General features: G+C 41.8%; 1 protein-coding gene across 15 annotated transcripts in view; it reads right to left on the reverse strand.

The window, feature by feature from the left end:
• RBFOX2 (RNA binding fox-1 homolog 2) overlaps window positions 1-20,816 on the reverse strand; it is a 279,211-nt gene that overhangs the window by 209,402 nt on the left and 48,993 nt on the right. For 14 of the 15 annotated variants that reach the window (XR_012647425.1, XM_075008343.1, XM_075008361.1 and 11 more), the window contains exon 2: window positions 1,512-1,562. The exons of the other annotated variant lie outside the window; for it this stretch is intronic. Coding sequence is in view for 13 of the 14 variants with exons in the window: in XM_075008343.1 (XP_074864444.1) it covers window positions 1,512-1,562 (51 nt within the window). In the remaining variant the exon portion in view is untranslated. The remainder of the gene's footprint in view (window positions 1-1,511; window positions 1,563-20,816) is intronic. 15 annotated transcript variants of the gene reach the window in all.

Below are 20,816 nucleotides of genomic sequence, written 5' to 3' on the forward strand. Positions count from 1 at the left end.
AGTGTAGGATTTCATGGTGTCAAGGATTGTAACTGAACTTACTCTTATTAATGGTCTTGAGAGTTAAAATAAGGCATACAGGTGACCACAATGCCAAAGCACTGGAGTATAGACAAGGATTTTCTTTTTGCAGTATAGGGATTCCCAGCTAACTGTGCCTGCACAGCTGGCATGACTGCTCCACCTTTTTCCCCATCCAGCATTTTGTGCAGTAGGAGATCACAGACTCTATGACATGCCCCAGGCTCTGATGTCCCTTGCTCCCATGGACTCACTGTAGGATAATTTTCCAAATTCCCCAGAAATGCAGACGCAAACAGTTCAGTAGTGTGGAAAGCACGGATGAAAACTTAACTTGTAGGTTTGTCTGTGCATGTGCATGTGTGCGTGCCTGTGCGCGTGAAAGAGAGAGAAAGAATACAACACAAATGTGTTTGTTGAAACTAAGAGTGTGCAACAAACTAGATACAAATATAACTATACTTCTACTGTGCACACACTCATATTACTTGCTTAGGGCCCTCAAAAAAATCCATAAATTTAAATTTCTTAGAATAAAAGTTTCTGACAAGCTTCAAGACTTCTTTCCGGACAAGGTTGATTCCTAAGCTACAAAAGACAAAAAGTGACAAATATCCTCAAAATGGAAACATAAAAAGACAATTTATGATGGACCTCTCCTTGCCTCAGTTTGCATTTCCCACCTTCTGTACAGTGGGAAGAGGATGTTGTGATGGCTGCAATGGTCTCAATCACATCATCTTTATTACTTTAAAATGTCCTAAATTGGTGGCTGGGGCCTGGAGGACTAACAGAGCATTAAGGTACATTCATATGAACTAGAAGCAATCCATTCTGGGCCACACCTGTGCAGGATTGGTGTCCCTAGTTCTCCTTTGACAGATGCTGTGAATGAGTGACATGGAATGGACTACCAGTTACCAATGGTTACCAGTTCTGTTCATTCCCTCTGGGGCACCTAGCATTGGCCATTGGCCAAAGACAGGATACTAGGATAGATGGGCCTTGGGTCTGACCCAGTATGCTGGTTCTTATGTTTCCTATTTTCAGCTCCAGAAGCACTGGAAGTGAAGAGACCTCTCACACAATAAATGTGTTGCATCTCTCCTGAGCTGCTAGTGTTACAGAAATATGAAAAAAAGGGTTCACAGATTGAACCTCTACACTGAGGGGAGAGAGTTAGTATTGGAGATTTGGATCTGAAGTCCAGTTTTAAAAAAACAGCCAGTGGTCAGAACATTCTTTAATGAGAACCAGAGGGATCACATTTAACCCTCGTTGTGAACGCAGGCACATTCCACAAGTGCCATAATCAAAAAATGTGTTTAATTTACTGCATACCTCCATAACTATTCAACAAGTGACATAAAACAGTCCTCAATTCAAAACGAACAGTGGTAGCAAGCAGTTTCACAGAACATCCACAAATAGACAAACACTCATACACACACACACGCACACGTGCACATTTACGGTAATTCAACTCTTACTTGATTGTCCCTCGCAGGGTATCCATGATAACCTGAGGTCAGAGGCTCATTCTGCAAGAGAAGAACAAAAAAGATGAATGTAACAATTGTCAGGAATGATAACAACAACAAGCGACTATAAGTCTATATAAGTCCAGGTGGATACAAGAAGTTTCAATGATTTGGGAAAGAGTTAGATAACGTTAAGATGTTCCCCTGTTGCATTCTCTTTTCTGTATGAGTCAATACACCTAAATAGACTAGTTTGAAGCTGCATGCCCCAGTATGCAGGAGAAAGAAAAAACAGACATGAAATAACCATAAAGCTTTATCTCCAGTAAGATGTGTCTAGACTAGAGTTTTTGCTGTTTTACGTGGGATTTTTTTTAAATGTCTCTTTTTTCCACTGTGGAGATAAAATAATTACAGCATAAACTACCATGAGCTGCTACACAATTAACCCAGTCTTAGAGAAAATTCTCTTCCTCTAAATAATAACAGCAAAAACATGACACTCCTTCCTGCAAACCATGCTGCATTGTGACCTGTGAACACAATCTTAGACATTTCAGTTTAAATTGTAATCTTACTAAACTTGAGCAGCAGTATCACAAACTCCTACAAAGAATTAATGTTCTAGCTTTTCTTTGCTCGCCTCCAAAAGAACTCATTGCTCATGCTGCTTCATACATCCACAATCCTGTCACACAGCCTTGATCAGAATGATATGCAAGTTTTCAACATAGCCTTCATCCTTGAAATTTCTTATAATTTCCCAGCCCCTCCCCTATTTTTAGCAACGATGGCAGAGATTGAACATATCAATGCTCCCCCTCCCCTTCTTCTTCGTGGAGAGAGGAAAAGACTCTCTCCCACTTGCAAATTCAAATCGGACAAGAAATTAGCCAAATTCATCTTACAAACACCCCTTTTCTTTGGCAAGGGTAAGGAGTGAGAAAAACTGAAAAGGGCTACTTTGGTTTCATTCTGTGGCTGCTTGACTCCACAGCTGATGGGGGAAAGAACTGTACGCAGAAGTTATAAAATACTGGTGATGAAGAAAGTAGCAATCCCACATTCCTGTGCAGAGTTAGTTTTTAAAAGCTGTTGCTAACACAATGCAGTACGTATTGTTTGGAAAGGGGGTGGAGTGGTCTGGAGTCTTAACAAGCTGTGTGTGTTATCCCAGCTGCTTGCTCTTAGAGGAAAAACTAGGCAGAGCTGACCAGACCAATTTGTTGAAAGCAAACGGGTGCCAGGATTGCTGTTTCTGGCAGTAATTACATTTTTGGAAACAGCTGGATGTTCGATGAAGAGACTTTGCAGATTTGACTGAAGCTATTCTGCTTCAACTGTAAACTGCCTAATGATATGGACATTCCTGACCAAGAGAGAACATAAAGTTGAAGAAATGGTCTCACAAAATCAAAATACAATGGCTTTTTTCCAGAGACTGAACTGCTTTGCGGCAGAAGGTATCATACCTACCGATATTTACCAGTAATTACTATTTTGCGATCATACTACATTCTATTATCCCACCTTAGAGATCTACATGAAGTCCTGTTGTTCCATTCTTGTATGTCAATGTCCATATCAGAATGGTCCTGTAGCTCTAAGGATACTTGCATATGCAGAATCATATTCTTGCTAAGGTATGCATTTACAGTTCTGCAGCACAAATGCCGAGTGCAAATCAGGTGCTGGATGGATAGTGGAACCTGAACTGCTGCTGAGCTGCCTAAGTAGTTTTGAAGTTGTTCACTGCAGTTGTCTTCTTATCCTCTCACACAGGACCTGAAAATGTTATCCAGCACTTACTAACCCCAGGACTAAACTCATTCACCAGGCCTAAATATAATGGTGCTCCTAGTCAAGCCTCCTTTCAACTGGTCTTGCAAGGGTAAGAATACCCCCACTCTGAGTCCAAAGATTGCTCCTGGAGGAATTCTGTGCCATTATGCAATGCAGAATTTGCAAGGAATTAACATTCTGCACAGAAGTTCATGTTTCTCTAAGAGAAATGGGACAGAAGAGCTACTGGCAACCACTAAGGGCTGCTGGACTCCGTAGACCCCAGCTCTCCACCCCTCAGTGAGCAGAGTGCTTAGCCCAGTTGGGATGGAGACTGTACATGCTCTGGGGGCCTGACTTGATCCTCATCCACCTGAGAATGACAGAGCGCCCAGGGTTGGGCTCTGAAGGGAGAAAGGTGTGGGTGTCTGCACCAGGAGTGAATGCAGCCGGCTCCATGTAGCACTCCTTAGCGCCTTTGAACTGGATTGTCCCAGGAATTTCTTTAACTCTCTAGTCTGGGGGAGAGGGCTTTTTGTTGTTGTTGTTGTTGTTGTTGTCCTGTATTGTTAACGTACTTGTTGACCGGTATTTTGAAATAGCTTACCAGCATAATTAAAGCTGACATGATTATATTGCATTATTTTGACTAATATATGTAAAACTTGGCAGAAGTATAGGGCCTGGTCTACACATGGTGTTTAAATTACAGTGAAAAGTTAAACCCATATAGATAAATCAAAGGTAAAGGATGCCAAGACAATTATTTCAGCATAAAAGACAGGGTTATTTGAGTTTAGCATAGACAGTTCTCAACTAATCTGGGATTAAATAAAAATGAGTGGTACATTTGCTCACTTAGATAAGCCCTTAAAAGAGTAAGCTAATTTGATAATCAAGTTTTAAACCAGGGATGGGCCATAAGCAGCCCATGGGCCAGGCATGAATTGCAAGAGTTAAAGCATCTGTCCGCCCACCAGAGGTTATTCACCTGAGTGTCTGCAGGTATGGCCGTTCACAGCTCCCATTGGCATAGTTCACTGTTCCCAGCCAATGGGAGCTGTGGGGAGCGGCACAGGCTGAATGATCATAGGATCTAACTGCATCAGCTGTATCATCAAAGGCTCATTCAGCTGCCCTTCTATTAATGTGATATTTGCCATCATGTGCCAGCAATACCCCTCTCCCATGTATGTTGGACAAACTGGACTGTCTCTATGCAACAGAATAAATGGGTATAAATCAGACAGCAAGAACAGTAATATACAATAACCAGGGGAAAACTTTTAACTGCCCTGGAAACACAGTTACAGACTTAAAAGTTGCCATCCTCAAGCAAACACACGTTCAAAAACAGGCTGCAACATGAAACTCGGGAGCTGGAATTCATATGCAAACTGGACACCATCAGAATGGGTCTCAGTAGGGACTGGGAATGGCTCTCTCATTACAGTAAGTAATTTTCCATTTTAGATACTCTCGCCTTCTTATCTACATCCACCCTGATTGAATTAGCTCTGATGTAACACTCCCATCTCTGTAGTCATACTATTTCTTTTTCTTTCATTTCATGCATCTGAAATTAGGTGTAATTCACAGAAGCCTACGCCATAATAAATTTTTTAAGTCTACAAGGTGCCACCATACTGCTAGTTATTTTTACATCATGAGAGAAGGAAGCCAGCCAGAGATGTCTTGAGAGCTATGTGGGTGGTCTACAGGATTTAAGACTGCGCATAGGTCAAGAAAAGCAAAGAAGAAGAAACCCTGTGCAACAAAAAGGTTAACTATACAGTGAGAAGTCTCCACACCATGACCAGGGGATTTGGGGGAGGGACGCACACAGACAGAAAACAATCAAGGGTACTGTTTTACAAGAAGTGACTGAGAGATGAGAAAAAGCTACTTTCTTAAGAAATAATCTGAAAAAGGAGGTTAGAGGTAGACAACAACTAGAACACAAAAGTCACAGAAGGGTCAAAATACCTTTCTGCCTTTCATACAGAAATGGTGCCATGCCACACTGTACTATTTACAAATTCCCTGCTGTGGATGTTGTAGCACTAATTGAACTTAGCTCTCCAGGGGGAATGGGGAAGTGCCCGGGGAAAGGTGGCTCCTGCCAAGTCTCTCTGCTGCTGCCAATTTTACATAATACCAATTGTGAATCTGGACCTTGCTGCATGATTATTCTGTACAGAGTTTAGCATTTTTGAACGTGATACGAGTATGGAGTAGAAAGGTTAGAATGGGTTAAATTTCTACAAGTAGAACAGAACAATCTAGTTAAACCTAGTGGAGAGAAAAGTCCCTGTAGTGGATCCAAAGGAGAAGAGGAAGCAGACTACATGGAGTGCAAAATACAGCTTGTTGTCTATACACAATAAAACTCATTCCTCAGGGAGGAGTAGGAAAGCGTCTGCCTTCCTGTAAGAGCAAGAGAGCTTGGTGAGACAGGACAAACCCCACTAATTCCATTCCCTCACAACTCCCTGCTACCAACACCCATAAGACTTCTCTCCCCATTACCTACATGCAACCTGCCATTTCCAGAAAAAAATTACGTTTCAGAGAGGTAGCCATGTTAGTCTGTTTTGGCAAAAACAACAAGGAATCAGGTTGCAACTCACTTTGTCAGCTACATGAAGACTTCATGGGAGTTGCATCTCACAAAAGCTCAAGACATTATAGGACTGTCAGTCTTCAAGGTTGATCTGAAGAAGTGGGTCTGTCCCACGAAAGCTCATCACCTAATAAATTATTTTGTTAGGTCTTTAAAGCGCTACTGGACTGCTTTTTTGTACTCGTTTATGAAGAAAAATTTAGGTAGGATGTGTTAGTGAGTTAAATCAAATCAAATTGCCATGGGGCATTTCACTATTTTGTTTACTCCTAAAAGGCTCTTCCCAGGTGCTTAAGATCTATTTTAAAGTGGGGGTAAAACAGTGAAGAGAGGGGAACACAAGGGCATCTGATCTCTGACTGTCACTGGCATATCACTTTAGACCAACAGTGGGCAACCAAGAATAGTGAGTGGACCACATGAGTGGCCTCCATCTCAGTGGTCTTCAGCAGCCCACAGCCCACTGATATTCCACCTATGGGCCCACAGGTCCCTTTGTCTGCCCCCCTACTTCACACACCTTTAGAGCACAGGGGCTATGCACTTCCTACTCTTCACCCTTCTCCCAGCTCCTTCAGAGGGCGACAAGTCACTTGATTCACACACTGCCACATTCTTCCTCTGCCCTCCCAGAGCTACTGACAAACAGCTGATTTGAGGTATTCCAGTTCTCAAAGGGAGGGAGAGGAGTGGGGACAGGGCATGAATGAATGGATTCATGGTGCTCCAAATATGCTGGGAGAGAGTACAACGAGTAGGACATGCAGGGTCCCAGTGCCCTAGTGCATGAGAGGCACATGGGGCAGGAGGGAAGACAGGGGAGTCCACAGGCGGAACCTCAGTAGGAAGCAAAATGCTCATCACCACTTTAGACCATCTATTGATCTCTCACCTATGACTTCCTCATTTCCACAGTGCTTGCAACAACAGCACAGCAGTAAGAGTTACAGTATATATGCCAGCCCATTGGATCTGTGACTTACCCAAACTCCTCCCCTGAAGTCCAAGCTTGACCTTTTCACCCTGCTTCTATTAAAGGGTTTTGTTTTTGTTCTCCAGTTTTGTTTTAATATACCAGTCTTGCAAGTACAAGTTCACCACTACCAGCATTCACAACTTAAGAGCTCACAAACTCCCCACTCCATTTCCAGCTATGTGTCATCTAACCCAACCTGAGCAAGTCTAGTTGGGATGGTGCTGAAAATGATGTTGCAATCAGACCACTCACGCTACGGAGCGAAATCCTACTAACTGATGGGGATGAACCCATGACAGGTATGATGGAAATTTTTGGAGAGAGAGCTCTAGATTTAAGCATAACTGATGGGACAAATGCAACCTGTCCCTTGCTCAACTCCCTCTTCCTCCCTCCCCACCCCCCCCCACAGCCCCAACCACAGTCAGTCAATGCCCAAAACAGGAAATGCCATAGTCCTCACTAATATTGAAAGGTTCATAGCTAATTTTCCTCTATAAACCAAAGAGAAATTGGAGACTGAACCAATCTTTGTTCTCCTTTATCCATCACTATGGTCAATACAGAATAGCTCCCTGACCATTTAGATATAAAATGAAGCAAGTCTGTTCAATGGTCTAACAGACTTCAGTAGAAATTGTTTCTTGAATTTCAGCCTAAGTTTGTTCCTGAAGCTTTAGGACTGCAAATACATGACTAGGAATTTAACCTGGTAAGCACGGAATATATTGTCCTAGCAAATTTGGCAAATGCTTTCCCATACAATAGGAGAATCAGTAACTGCTGAATTCAAGCTTTCATTTAAAATAAATTTTTTAGTCTTTATGATTACAAAACTTCCAAATGTGAACTAAAGACACATTTCATCACTGAGTCTGCAGCACCACAATGCAGATGCCTGAATTGCTGATGCTGCTAGGGAAAGTGGAGTACAATTAACATAATTCTTGTTTGTTTCTCAGCTGTCCACATGGTTTTGAACAGCAGCAGGAAACCTGACTGGACAGATGTCAGCCAATTAAATTTATAGGCAGCAGATTTGAAACAAAGGAAGGGAAGTACTTCTTCAGATAAAGCAGCGTTAGTCTGTGAAACTCATTGCCAGGGGATGCTCTGAAAGCCAAGACTATAAGAGGATTCAGAAAGACCTAGATAATTTCATGGACAATAGACTATCCACCATGAATGGCTATTAACCAAGAGAGTCAGGGATGCAACCCTATGTGCTGCATGTCCTTATGCCCTGTTGCTAGATGACAGACGTGGATGACAGTTAATAGATTACTTAACAGTTGCCTGTTCTGTTCATTCCTTCTGAAGTACCTGCCATTGACAACAAATGGAAAACAGGATATGGGTCTGATGGAGCATTCGTACTACCAAGTACTACTTTTCTTCTGCCTTAATGCATTAGACAATCCATAAAGTGTTAATGCACATATATTAAAGTGCATTGCCTTCACATGTTTAGTTGATTCATCCTAACTTTGGAGTGTTTCTGTGTAGACAAGCCCTGAATATAGTTAGTTACCCTCTGTTCCTCCTCTTGGTGAAGCTGTCACCAGCACAGCAGCCAGATGACCTGGGCAGTAGTAGTGACAGAGTCCCAGCCCCCGGAGTGAGGAGAAAAAGCAAAAGACAAAGCTATGTGTTTCTTCCAGAAGCCAGAGGGGATTTTGAAATGGTGTGGTGTTTCAGCTTCAAATTTCTGACACTCACTAAATGAAGGTGGGTATGAAAGACAAAGTTCCTAAAGAGGGCCCTGATAACACCTGAGTAAGAATCCCAATACCATCCTGCCTACCGAAAGCTGGGGGACCCAATATCCTTTTACCTCACTGTTCCATCTCTACCACCACTTCAACCTCTAATCTTTCATATCAGTGGCCTGGTTTACAGTAGGAAAAAAGGCAAAGCTGCACTGAAGATAGAGATGTAATATGCTGGATGATGAAAAGGTTTTTTCTTACCATGTTAGCTAACTGAAGTAAAAACACTAAGACAAAATAGTTTTTGTTTTACCATAAATTAGCAAGTCAAACACATTTGGAAACTACAAGCTGCCTTCCCTTTCCTACGATTTTACTTCACGTTAGTTACCACATACTAGCTAACTTGGTCAGAAAACCCTTTATCTCCTAGGCTATGTCTAATCTGCAGCATTCTGTCGGGAGACTGGAGATCCCTCAGCAGAAGTCTGCCGTGTTAGGAGCATTCTGCCGACACCCCTGTCTTCCTCGTTCAACAAGGAAGAAGACATGTCCTGGCAGAGGGGAATTTCCCAACATTTGGCCCCATGTAGACAAGCCAGATGTCAGGTATGCCTCTCCCAACACAACTGTCAGCAGGAGATGGGCAAAATCTTTGAGCAATTTCCATATCTTTTGCCAACAGTTCTCGGCAATCTAGACACAGCCCAAGCGTGGATGTACACAATGCATCATGTCTGTCTTCAGTGATGTTTGCCATATCTCCCTATCTACCTTCATGTGTGAGTACAGCTAATGTAAAGGTAGAGGTTGGACCACTATCGTATGGGCTTCTATTGTCCGGCAACATCTGAACTCCAGCATCCCCATGGGTGGGTCTGAGTTGGTGAACTCAAGGGGAAAAGCCAAGCCCCATGCTCAGCAACTCTACCCCTACCTTCCTAGAGCGCTGCAAATCGCTCATTTGGGGCACTTAAGCTCAGAAAGTTAGAGGAAGGAGTGGAGAAGGGGAAGGTTGCTCAGGGGAAGAGGCAGGACTGCTACAGAGCTCAACCCCCCAGCAGGCAGTGGTGGACAAGAGCACATCTCAATGTGCTCCCATGGGGCTGCACTCCTGGGGCTCCATGTCCATCCTGCCTCTTCCCCCAAGCATCTCTCCCCATAGCCCCTGACTGGTGAATATCAGCTCCTCTGCTGCTGCTGCCACCAAAGTGAAGCCTTGCAGCCTATGGCAGCAGAGAGTCCAGCACTGACCTCCCCTAGTCTGGGATAGGTCAGGTCCCGAGTGTGCTAGACGAGGAGTAACAACTTGCAGCATCTAAGGTTTAAATACCAGATTACCCATGAAGAACTAAATTAGATAGGTTATAAAAAGTGGTCTCTATGGTAGCCCACTGTCTACTTAAGCCTAGTTTGATGTATGCCTTGCTGTTATCTCCTGCTGATAAGTTTCAATATATCATGCATAGAGTGGCAAGCCTTCCTCTGGCTGTCTTCACTCTTCCACTTTCATTTGGCTCTGGCCTGTCAATAATTTTACCAACATCATTTGTTTAACAGAAGATTTTCCATTTATTTGTCTCCTCACCAGTGTCTCAACACACAGAATTGTCAGCTACTAGGACTCTCCCTCCCCATCCCATCATTATTTTTATATGCTGAATTTTGGATGTTAAAATGTAGTTTTGGTCTGAGATGTCACACTTAGATATTATACTGTGTACCACTACCCTCTACTACTTAGGACAGTGGTTGCCAACCTGGGGTCCAGGGAACCTTGGGGGTCCGTGAAAAAATTTAAAAGAAGTAAAGATGATCATAGAAAATAAAAGTTTTAAATAAATTGCAAAGTTACAATCTATTACTGTTTTTAAATTAAATCTCTACCAATACTCTTATGAAATGCTGTCTGAAAAATCTATGTTGTGGCTTCCTTTCTCATTTAATGAGTGTACATAGCAGCTAGAATTAGTTTTGATGGGGATCCACAAACAGTTTGGGGCAGAGAGGTGATTGGGGGTCCGCAAACGGTTTGGGAGGTGATCTGGGGACTGCATTAATGAAAAGGTTGCGAATCATTGACCTAGAATCTGCCCATATGTCCATCAGTTTCCTCTTCTGGTTAAGTTAGTGGAACTGTTTCTTTGGTTCACCAGAAAGAGAAGTCCATGAATGTAGTCAAAAATCATAAGTTCTATTCTCTAGAGGCATGTGGTGACCTGGCAATCAAATTGCCCATGAACAGATGCAGTCGTGTATTGTTACATCTTTTTTTTATTTTATAAAATGCAGTGTATATAAACATACTACATATTCAAAAGCACTCAGGGTATTGACTTGGCAAGTATTTATAAACAAGTTCAAGAAAATGTTTCCAAATCAAACATCCAGAGCTTTTCTATATGACCGACTGCACTTCCTTGATGTTCCTGAAAAAAAAACGCACACACCCACAAACCTCACAGTAGTGCTTGGGCTGGTGCATGAAATATTATGACATCATTCCCTCTTCCTTCCTGGAATTCTAAACCATGCTGTTCTCCCACTGCACACAACTACAATCTCCATGGTAACTTCTCCTCCTCCTGCTTCTTTAGTAGCCTTGCAAGGCAGGATACACGGTTTCCCGTTCACCTAAAAAAAATGATGCTTTCAACAAAAATCAGAGCTAAATTTAAACATTTGGGACACAGAGTCTTGCAGTTAAGGAAACAGCTCCATATTTCCCTCCTCCTCTCCGAATTCAGAAGAAATGGGAAGTCTCTATGGAATGTAAACAATTGGGATGGCCATAAATATCAGCCTCGAACACAAAATGGAAAATGCACTGTCTCCTTTTTTGAATAAGGTAGATGGATTACATGTGACTGAAAACCACAGGACATTAGTAACTAGATCCCATAGCCTAGAAGACTTGTAAGTCTCACCTAATTTCCAACACGCTTCAGGTCTTTCTTGAAAATATGGAGAAAAGGTGTATTTTATTTAAAATTTTTTCTCAAGACTACGACCTCTAACTTCCGCACCCAGAAACATACACTTCCCTGAACAAAACGATGAGATCAGAATTTTACTTAGTTCCCAGGGAGCAAGGAAGTATACCCAACTGAAAAGCAATACTTACAAAGAGATGGAGACACATATATAGATTACTGGTAAAACTACAGAGATCCCCTCTGTTCCAAACACCAGATCACCACCACAAACTCGGACTTTCAGTGCATGCCTTTCCCCATCGTAAGCAAAAAGCACACCTTTCTAGTAGTACTGCAATATTCTATAGCCCAATTTAACCTGTAACATTACTCAGCCAAGCAGTTCTGTTCTACGGTACCATTAATGGACAAAGTATTAATTATAACCAAGTAAGAAAGACCTCCAATGGGTCTGAGCCATAAAGAACAGGAAGAGTACACGAAAGACACGCATATGAGAGATGTATTTTTAATTTCTAGGACTGACTCCCTGTTCAAGTACATTTCATTATCCTGTGAGATAGCAAATGCAGCAAAAGACAAGAAGTGGACATGATTTAAGATTAATTAAAATATCCTTCTGCCCTAATCAGAATTGCAATAACTTTAAGCAGTTAGCCAGACAAAACCTGCAAGATAGCCAAGAGCCATAAGTACAAGAAGACATACAAGCATCCATAAGCAACTATTTTACTATCAGGTAACACAGCACTGAAATCAGACAAAGCTACCTTGATTTCTTTGAGTTCAGACCCTTTGATGTAGTTTTCTGGCCCAAAAGAAAGTGTCACATCATCTCAATTTCCTGTACTACCTGCACATTCCTTGGTATGTTCTCATAACTCCAAGTTTGTTATGCTGATTTCTACAACAGACCATAAACAACGGAAAAAGCTTTAGGATACACAGAGATCATGATTTTGAAATCTTAGTTTTAGAAGAATTAAAAGTTTTTGAAGGGCTTCACCTGCCCCTTAGTCCCTCTGAATTTTGTAAGGCTTTACAATCACATTTTTCTATTTTTAAAAAGTATCTATCTCAATATTTATCTTCAACTCCAAGTCTTATTTGCTTGCCACTGTAGATAGTCTCACAAACTAGAAAGGAATTAATTGACTACAGTAAAAACAGTGAAAAGTATACAGTGCTGTCAAATGCATGATGTAAACAAACAGGAAAAAAAAACCATCTCTAATCTTTGGATTCATAAGAACGTAAGAAGAGCCATACTGAGTCAGACCATAGGCCCATCAAGCCCAGTATCCTGCCTTCCAACAGGAGCCAATCTAGTTCTTTTTCAAACTCTGCTATGGCCTTGGCCTTCACAACATCCTCTGGCAAGGAGTTCCACAGGTTAACTGTGCGCTGTTTGAAAAAATATTTCCTATTGTCTGTTTTAAACCTGCTGCCTATTAATTTCATTTGGTGACCCTTAGTTATTGTGTTGTGAGAAGAAGTAAATAACATTTCCTTATTTACTTTCTCCATACCAGTCATGATTTTATATGCTTCTATTATATCCCCCCTTCTACTAGTAATTTCAAGTGTTATTAGCAACAGTAAGTAACTAAGTTTGAAATGTAAGAGTGAATTTTTAAACTCAAAGTATCCCTTAACGTAAGCCAAAAGAGAACATGAAATATAATGTTACAAGAGAGAACCGTGTGAAAGCCCACATTGTCAGATGGGTGCAATTCATAAAACGTAGAAAAGCCATATATGGCTGAGAATGTAAAAAAAAACATTATAAAAGATGTCAAGTTACAGTTATAATAGATCTTCTTGACTTTCCAAACAAAGAGTTCTGCACAGAGCTATTTTATTTTTATCCTGCTCCAACCCACAAAAGCCTTAGGTCCCGCAAATCCTGTGAGACAGACAGATTCCTCCTCCCTACTAAAATAAAAAAAAAAGGGTCAGTTAATACAGTATATATCTAAATGGAATACAGACAATTTTACCACTAAAATAATAAAATAAATCATGCTTAAGTCATGTAAAAATACTTTAATTCCCATTACAAAGTATTAAAATCTTTATTTTAAAAAAAATTTCTTTATACTGCGAAAATTCTGTGTGTGACAAACTGCTGTCATGTGTTTATCACAAAGTTGTTAAAACTAACTGAACCACAATTTTGCCTTAAAAGGTGCAGATTTTTTAGTGAGTTTAAAGAGTTATTTTGAAACTGGATATTTTAAAACTACTTAAGCACCAATTTTAGAACTCCAAAACATACTACTCAAGTTATTTATATGTCAGGATTTATTTATATGTCAGGATTATTATTAATTTTTGAAAAACATTTCACAGAGAAACTGCTCATAGCACTAACAGCAAGCTGATACAAGAGTGAGTGTCTGCACTTACATGAGGTCACAAACTAAAAGCAGGGAGTCTCTTATCAGATTTGAGCCAGTATACACCACCAGATTCAGCATGAGGAAGAAAAACATGTATACGAGAAGTTCAAAGTAATTAGCAATATCTTACATAGGCTACTCTTGGTAAGCTAATGAGAGATTCAAATGTTTCCCTATTAGTTACCAGCCTTTAGTTAGCCTCTCTATCTCAGTCCCACTGCAGGGCTCTATAGTTCAAAATGACACAGAATAACAAATGACTAATACGCTCTTAATATGCTTTGGTCCATTTCGCCCTCCAGATTTTGCTTAAAAACAGTGTTGCTACTTAGCTCCTCCAGCTGTGGAGCTTCATTCTGCCTACTGAACTCATCATCTGCCTAATGAGATTCCAGGGTTTTGTGCTTGGGAAGTAGTTGGCTCTGGCTATGTTTTCTGGACGTCATGAAGAAACTTTCTGCTAACTGTGCTTTCCTCTTCCAAGATCATCTACAGGAATTATTGTTTTGGGACATTTTGCCCTCTGAAATACAGAAACTTAAAAAGATTCAGTTTATTTAAAACAACTTTAAATCTTGATTTTGTTAAACATTACACAGGCTAGAGACAGCAGCATTTTCAAAGTGTTCCCAACCTCAAAGGACTATGGGCTGTTCCACTTCTGGTCCTACACGTGCATTATCAAACCCTAGGAATACAGTGTGCAGTGTGACAGCTACACTCCAGCACATACAAGAACATGTGATGTAAACACACAAATTAGCAGCACCAAATTTTGAACTTTTGGTAAACAATGGCGTTTTAGAACTATATCTTATTTCACTTCTAGTTCTACTCAGCAGGGGCCTACACAGACTTTAAAATCCAATATTAGAGCTACATTTTGATACCAAACTCAGGTGGGGTTGATGATGAAGATTCTTGCATTGTATCTACACAGTAATCTACTTAGGTCAGCGTTTCCCAAGTTTATTTAGCCACGGAACCCTTGTAAACTTGACAGAGTTTTGCGGAATCCCTAATGCAGTAACAGTCTTTTATATGGAACTGAAAAAATAGATCACATGTAAGGAAGGATAATAATAAACAAATGCTAAACCCCCAGCCCACCTCAGCCCCAAACCAGTCCTTGGTTGATCCACCCAAAGAGGCCCCAGCCCAATGCTGCCTGAACAAACTCCACTTACTACCTCGCCCAACATGGTGAAGGAACCTGCCTTAGCCACCACTACTCCTCCAACTCTAGTCCTGAGGGCCCAATTTCATTGGCCACCCTATGGCAGTACAAGAGGCCAGTGGCAGACAATGAAAGGCAAGGACGATGCAGGAACCACAGGACCCATCTGAGTCCCCTTCCAGATAGCCACTGACTCCCCTTGCCCCAGCAACACTGCATGCATGCCAGCTACTTTGCAAGTGAGGGGCTCTCTGTGTTTCCCTGCCCAGCCACTGCTGAAATAATGGAACTAAATACAGTTGGTTTAACAGCCAGATCCCTCCTGCCAACCTGCCAGCTGTTAAACTAATTAAATTTAGTTCTACCATTTCAGCAGTGGCAGGGCAGGGAGCTGCAGAGGAGTCAGTAGCAGCAGTGCCCAGAGCTGCAAATGACTCCTTAAAGAGCTGCTTGCACATCCAAAGCAGCAGGTTGCCAACCCTGGTCATAGTCAATTTATATTTGTCAGAGTTAAATTTTTAAGTACAAGACATCACATGACTATAATATACTCATATTCAGTCACCCATGTGATCCATGGTCCCTGAGAATGACTATGGGGATTTATGGCGGTACATAACAGGCGATCACACCACTGTGTATGCAGTGCTGAGTAGTGACAACGTCTCCACTCTGGCTAAGCTGACACAACATAGGGACACTTATGGCAAACACAAATGAAAATTGTTTTTAACTAAAGTCATTAATGCTTAAATATTAATATTTTTAAAAATCTTAAAACATTATTGTAATGGAATCTCCTCGCGGAACCCCTATTTTCACTACGTGAACCCCAGGGTTCCGTGGAACACCATTTGTGAAAAACACCGACGTAGGTCATAGTGGTATACCTATACTACAGCTAGAGAGAAGAATTCCCAACTCAGGTAGATGCATGCACACTAGCTCTGCTCAATCCAACCTGCAACAGCCATGTGACTGCAACAGCACCAGCATCACCTCAGGCTAGCTGCCTAAGTAGGTACCTAGAATAGGATTGCACTCAGGCAGCAAGACTCACCTGCTGCCCATGCCACTGCCACCACTGCTATTTTTTAGTGCACTAGCTTCAACTGAGACCTACGCCCCCCAGCTGCAGTATAAACATACCAACAGTGACACCCACAAGGTTCCAAAATTCCATTTGGCCCCTCACCCAGAGCAAGTATAAATTTTGATCAGACAAGCAAGATCAGGGAACTACTAACTCCTTCCTTGTGAAAGCAGAAAAGCAGCAGAGCAGAGGAACTGTCACTGCTCACGCCTTCTCAAAACATTGACAGGGGAGGAAAAGAGGAATAGGCAACAGAGGCCCTTTTTGTAGAGAGGGAGCCAGGACATCAAGGACTTCCTGCGTGATCAAGACAGCAGCAGTCCTACAAAGAGGTAAGGCAGAATTAATTCATGGTGTGCTCTGTGTGAGGGAGAAGAATTGATTTATTGGCATGAAATGACAATGGGGCAATATATTTTAAGTGAGCCTGGCTTTGTTTTAGAGTGAGTTTTTGGTGAGGGAGGTGGAGAAAGAAGCAGCATGGCTATTTTTCAAAGAGACTAGTAGGCTTGTCACAAGAATGGCCCTATTGGGTCACACCAATGGTCCATCACATTTCGTATCCTGTCTTCTAACAATGGTCTGTACAAGGTGCTTCAAAGGGGACAAACAGAATAGGTATACATCAAGGCTACGTCTACACTAGGGAAAAAATTTGAAATTGCCACGCAAATGGTCATTTTGAAGTTTACTAATGAAGCGCTGAAATACATATTCAGTGCCTCACTAGCCTGCGGGCAGCCGCGGCACTTCGAAATTGACATGGCTCGTCCAGACAGGGCTCCTTTTCGAAAGGACCCCAGCTACTTTGAAGTCCCCTTATTCCTTTGCACAGATAGGAATAAGGGGACTTCAAAGTAGGTGTGGTCCTTTCGAAAAGGAGCCCTATCTGGACAAGCCACGCAGCAGCGAGCTGCGTCAATTTCAAAGTGCTGTGGCTGCCCGCATGCTAATGAGACGCTGAATATGTATTTCAGCGCTTCATCAGTAAACTTTGAAATGGCCATTTGCATGGCCATTTCAAAGTTTTTGCCTAGTGTAGACACAGCCCAAGTGATCAGTCCCTGTTACCCAGACCCAGTTTTTGGCAAACAGTGGGTAGGGAACTTCAGAGCATGGTTTCCCATCCCCCACCATCCTGGCTAATAACCTCTGACGGCTCTATCCTCCATGAACTTATCCAGTCCTCAGGCACCCAGGGAATTTTCCAAGCCCAGGATGTTCTGAACTGACTCAATGAAAGGCCCTAGATACTTATGGCAGGTCATTTTCATTGCTCCATGTTACAAACCAGCTTGTCCCACAGAAACACCAAACTTCATTCCAAATACTCTATACCAGGGAGCACAAAGTGGGAGGCAGGCTCCCTCGAGGGGTGTGAAATTTCACAAGGGGGAGCAGCACAATTGGCTGCTGGGTCTCAGACTCAGCCATTAAAAATGTTGAAATATGTGACTGGTTTTATCTATGTACGTGTGTTCACATTTATATGGAGACTAATAAAAGTTTTTACATTCTACAGACTTATTTTCTTACACGTGCCAAAAGGAATTTTCTTTTATATGAACATAACCAACATTTCTGTCTGTTTGGAGGGGCCCTGATAATTGCAGGAACAAAAAGTGGGGATCAACATAAGAAGTTTGCTCTCTCTGCTCTATACAACCTGAATTTCATCTTTTGGCTGTCCAACCTGCTACAGGTAAGAGGCTGGAATTGGGGAGAGGGGGTCAATCTCAGGAAGGTGGCCTGAAAAGCCACAACTGAAAGGTAAAGGGTTAAAAGGGGTGGGAGAGAACACAGAGCTCAGAAGGTTGGATAAAGAAAAGGGAGACTTCACGCGAGTTGCAGCAGCGTCTGGCTCTGATTTAAGCCTGTGTGATTGTGGAGCCAGCCACACAGGAAGCGCTCAGGGGGCCCTCGGTCAGCACCATCCCAAACACACTGGCAATCTTTGTGTTCCAGCAGCACCATCTGGAATCAGTCAGAACCAAATAGCTCCCAGGCCCACCCTAAAAATCATTCCCTCTTTTGAAACCACTGAACTCGGCTCCCTTCATTCACTTCCTGGAAACCTCCTCTCCCTGTGGCTGCAGCAAACAAAAGGGCATCTATCCGAGAGAATGAAACCCCTCAAGTGAGGTTCATACAGCTCAACGGCCCTCAACGCCCTCTCTGCTCACAGGAGTCATCATGAGATTGCAACACAAGGGGAAGGAACAAAGACAGACAAATCATTAAGGCAGAATGGGTTATTTCTCAGATCAACCACCAGTCATCTGTAATAATCACTTCTTCAAAAGTGACATTTGTTACAAGGTGTCCAGCGCAATAATCACTTGTAAAGCGATAAAGACTAATCCCAACCATCAGTGGAAAAAGCAGCCCTAAAAAGGAATGAAACACCCAGAAGACCTCTCATGCTGCTACTTGCTCTTTTGAAAGTTCCAGGCCAGTGCCAAATTGGCATGCAGCTATGAAAAAAATCCACTTAGTTGAACATAAAGGAATATTCTGCAGTATCTGCATAAAAGTCTCAGTTCAGTGCTTTATGGAATGGATGCTCATATAAAATACACACGCACACCCATTACCATTAGTACTAAAACTGGCAATCTCAAAAGCAGTACCAAAGACTGAACAGGTCCATGGAAGCTGAACTTATTCCCTTCTTACCCTTAGAGATGTTCCTCCCAATCAGGGCTGGGATGTGCTGGCAGGAAGTGGTGTGGGTACAAAGCTGTTTCTTAATGCTAATCCTTTTATATCCGCTCTAAGGATAAAGAGATGACTTCAATCTCCATGGCTGTTAATATAACACATTTGACTAATACTATATTCACATGTATTAATTTGCAAAATATAGAGGGATAGATAGTGCCTGTTGCATTTCACCCAGGCAAAAAGCTATTATGCACTGATATACTCAGAACAGTAAATCCTTCTTACAAGTTTGTCACAGTTTACTAGTTGCAGGACAAAGAAACACGTGCCTTGCAACCTCCCATCTTCCTTCAGCTCCTTCCTCCAGATCAACTTGTTTCAATTAACTTTCCAATTGTGAATGTGAGATTATTTTTCAAAAACATAGCTACACAAAAATAAAGCAAAATAAAAACCTAACACCTTTTTAGATGCCAGACCAATTACAGCTAGAAATAAACATAACAAATAGCACAACAACATTTTACAGAGTAAGCTTTGCCTTCTCCTTATGTCCAGCCTCAGCTTTGGTGCCATTTAGATAGTAAGTGGTTTATGCCAGAGCTGCCATCTTACTCTTTTTGGTAAAGGCATCAGGCACACCAATTGTACCATGTAAAGAAGTAATAAATGTTTTCAATCACACACCCAACAATTCTTTTGGACCCACTTCTGTCTTATCAACTTCTTCTTCCTTTACAAGGTTAGCTCCTGCTAAGCAGTCTCACAAAACATAAAAGGAGTCCTGTAGCACTTTAAAGACTAACAATATAATTTATTAGGCGATGAGCTTTCGTGGGACAGACCCACTTTTTCAGATCTGGAAAATCCAGATGAATGATAACTGAGATAAGAGACTTTTGCAGAAAGAGAAGAAAAAAAATTAAACAAAAGCTGACAAATCAGCTAGACAGGACAGAAGGAGGTAGGGAGAGGGGGAAGAAAAATGGTTTCTTCAAGTGTCTGTTAAATTAAGTGGGATGCCTAGGATCACTACAAATATCAAGGGTGGAGAAACTGTCCTTGTAATGCATAATTTAATTGATATCTTTGTTGAGACCAAGGTAAAAAAGTGTCAAACTTGAGAGTGAACTCTAATTCAGATGTCTCCCTTTGAAATCTGGCGTTAAAGTCTCTTTGTTTTAGAATGTACACTTTCAAATTCTGGATGCTATGACTTGTTAGGATTGAAATGCTCACTGACAGATTTATGTGCATTCACATTCCTAATGTCTGATTTGTGTCCATTCATTCTTTGGCAAAGTAATTGCCTAGTTTGTCCAATACACTTGGAAGAAGGGCATTGCTGGCACATGACGGCATATATCACATTGGTAGAAGTGTAGGAATATGAGCACCTGATCATGTAACTGATGTGGTTAGGTCCAGTGACGGTGTCTCCAGTGTAAATATGTGAACAGAGTTGGCAACAAGGTTTGATGCAGCGAAAGTTCCGGGATTAGTATTTCTGTGGTATGGTGTGTGGTTGCTAGTGAGAATTTTCCTGAGGTTAGGCTGCAGGAAAATGCAGGTCTGCTACCCAGGGCCTGCTAAGCAGTCACCTCCTATGCCCTGAAATATCCGTACTGAAGGAGCCTAATGATCACAGGTCAACAATGAATGTCATGAATGAGAAACACCTCCTTAGGTATGGGAAACACGAGCCACAAATAAATGGGGTACTATGACAGATAACCCATTAAATCCAGTAATTGCCCCTGGCTGCAAAGGGCAGGACTGAGCCACCACACTGTAAATGACAGCTGCAGCCAATAAGAGGTTAAAAACGTGAAAAGCCACCAACAATGCAGCAATCTCTCCTACTCCCATAAGGAGAACATCACCTCCCCAGAACTGCTCCAATCAAACTGCAGAACAAAGCATAAAATTGAAAAGGAGAAAAAGCAAGACCA

Source organism: Carettochelys insculpta, chromosome 1, assembly GCF_033958435.1.
Source record: "Carettochelys insculpta isolate YL-2023 chromosome 1, ASM3395843v1, whole genome shotgun sequence".
Taxonomy (NCBI): Eukaryota; Metazoa; Chordata; order Testudines; family Carettochelyidae; genus Carettochelys; species Carettochelys insculpta.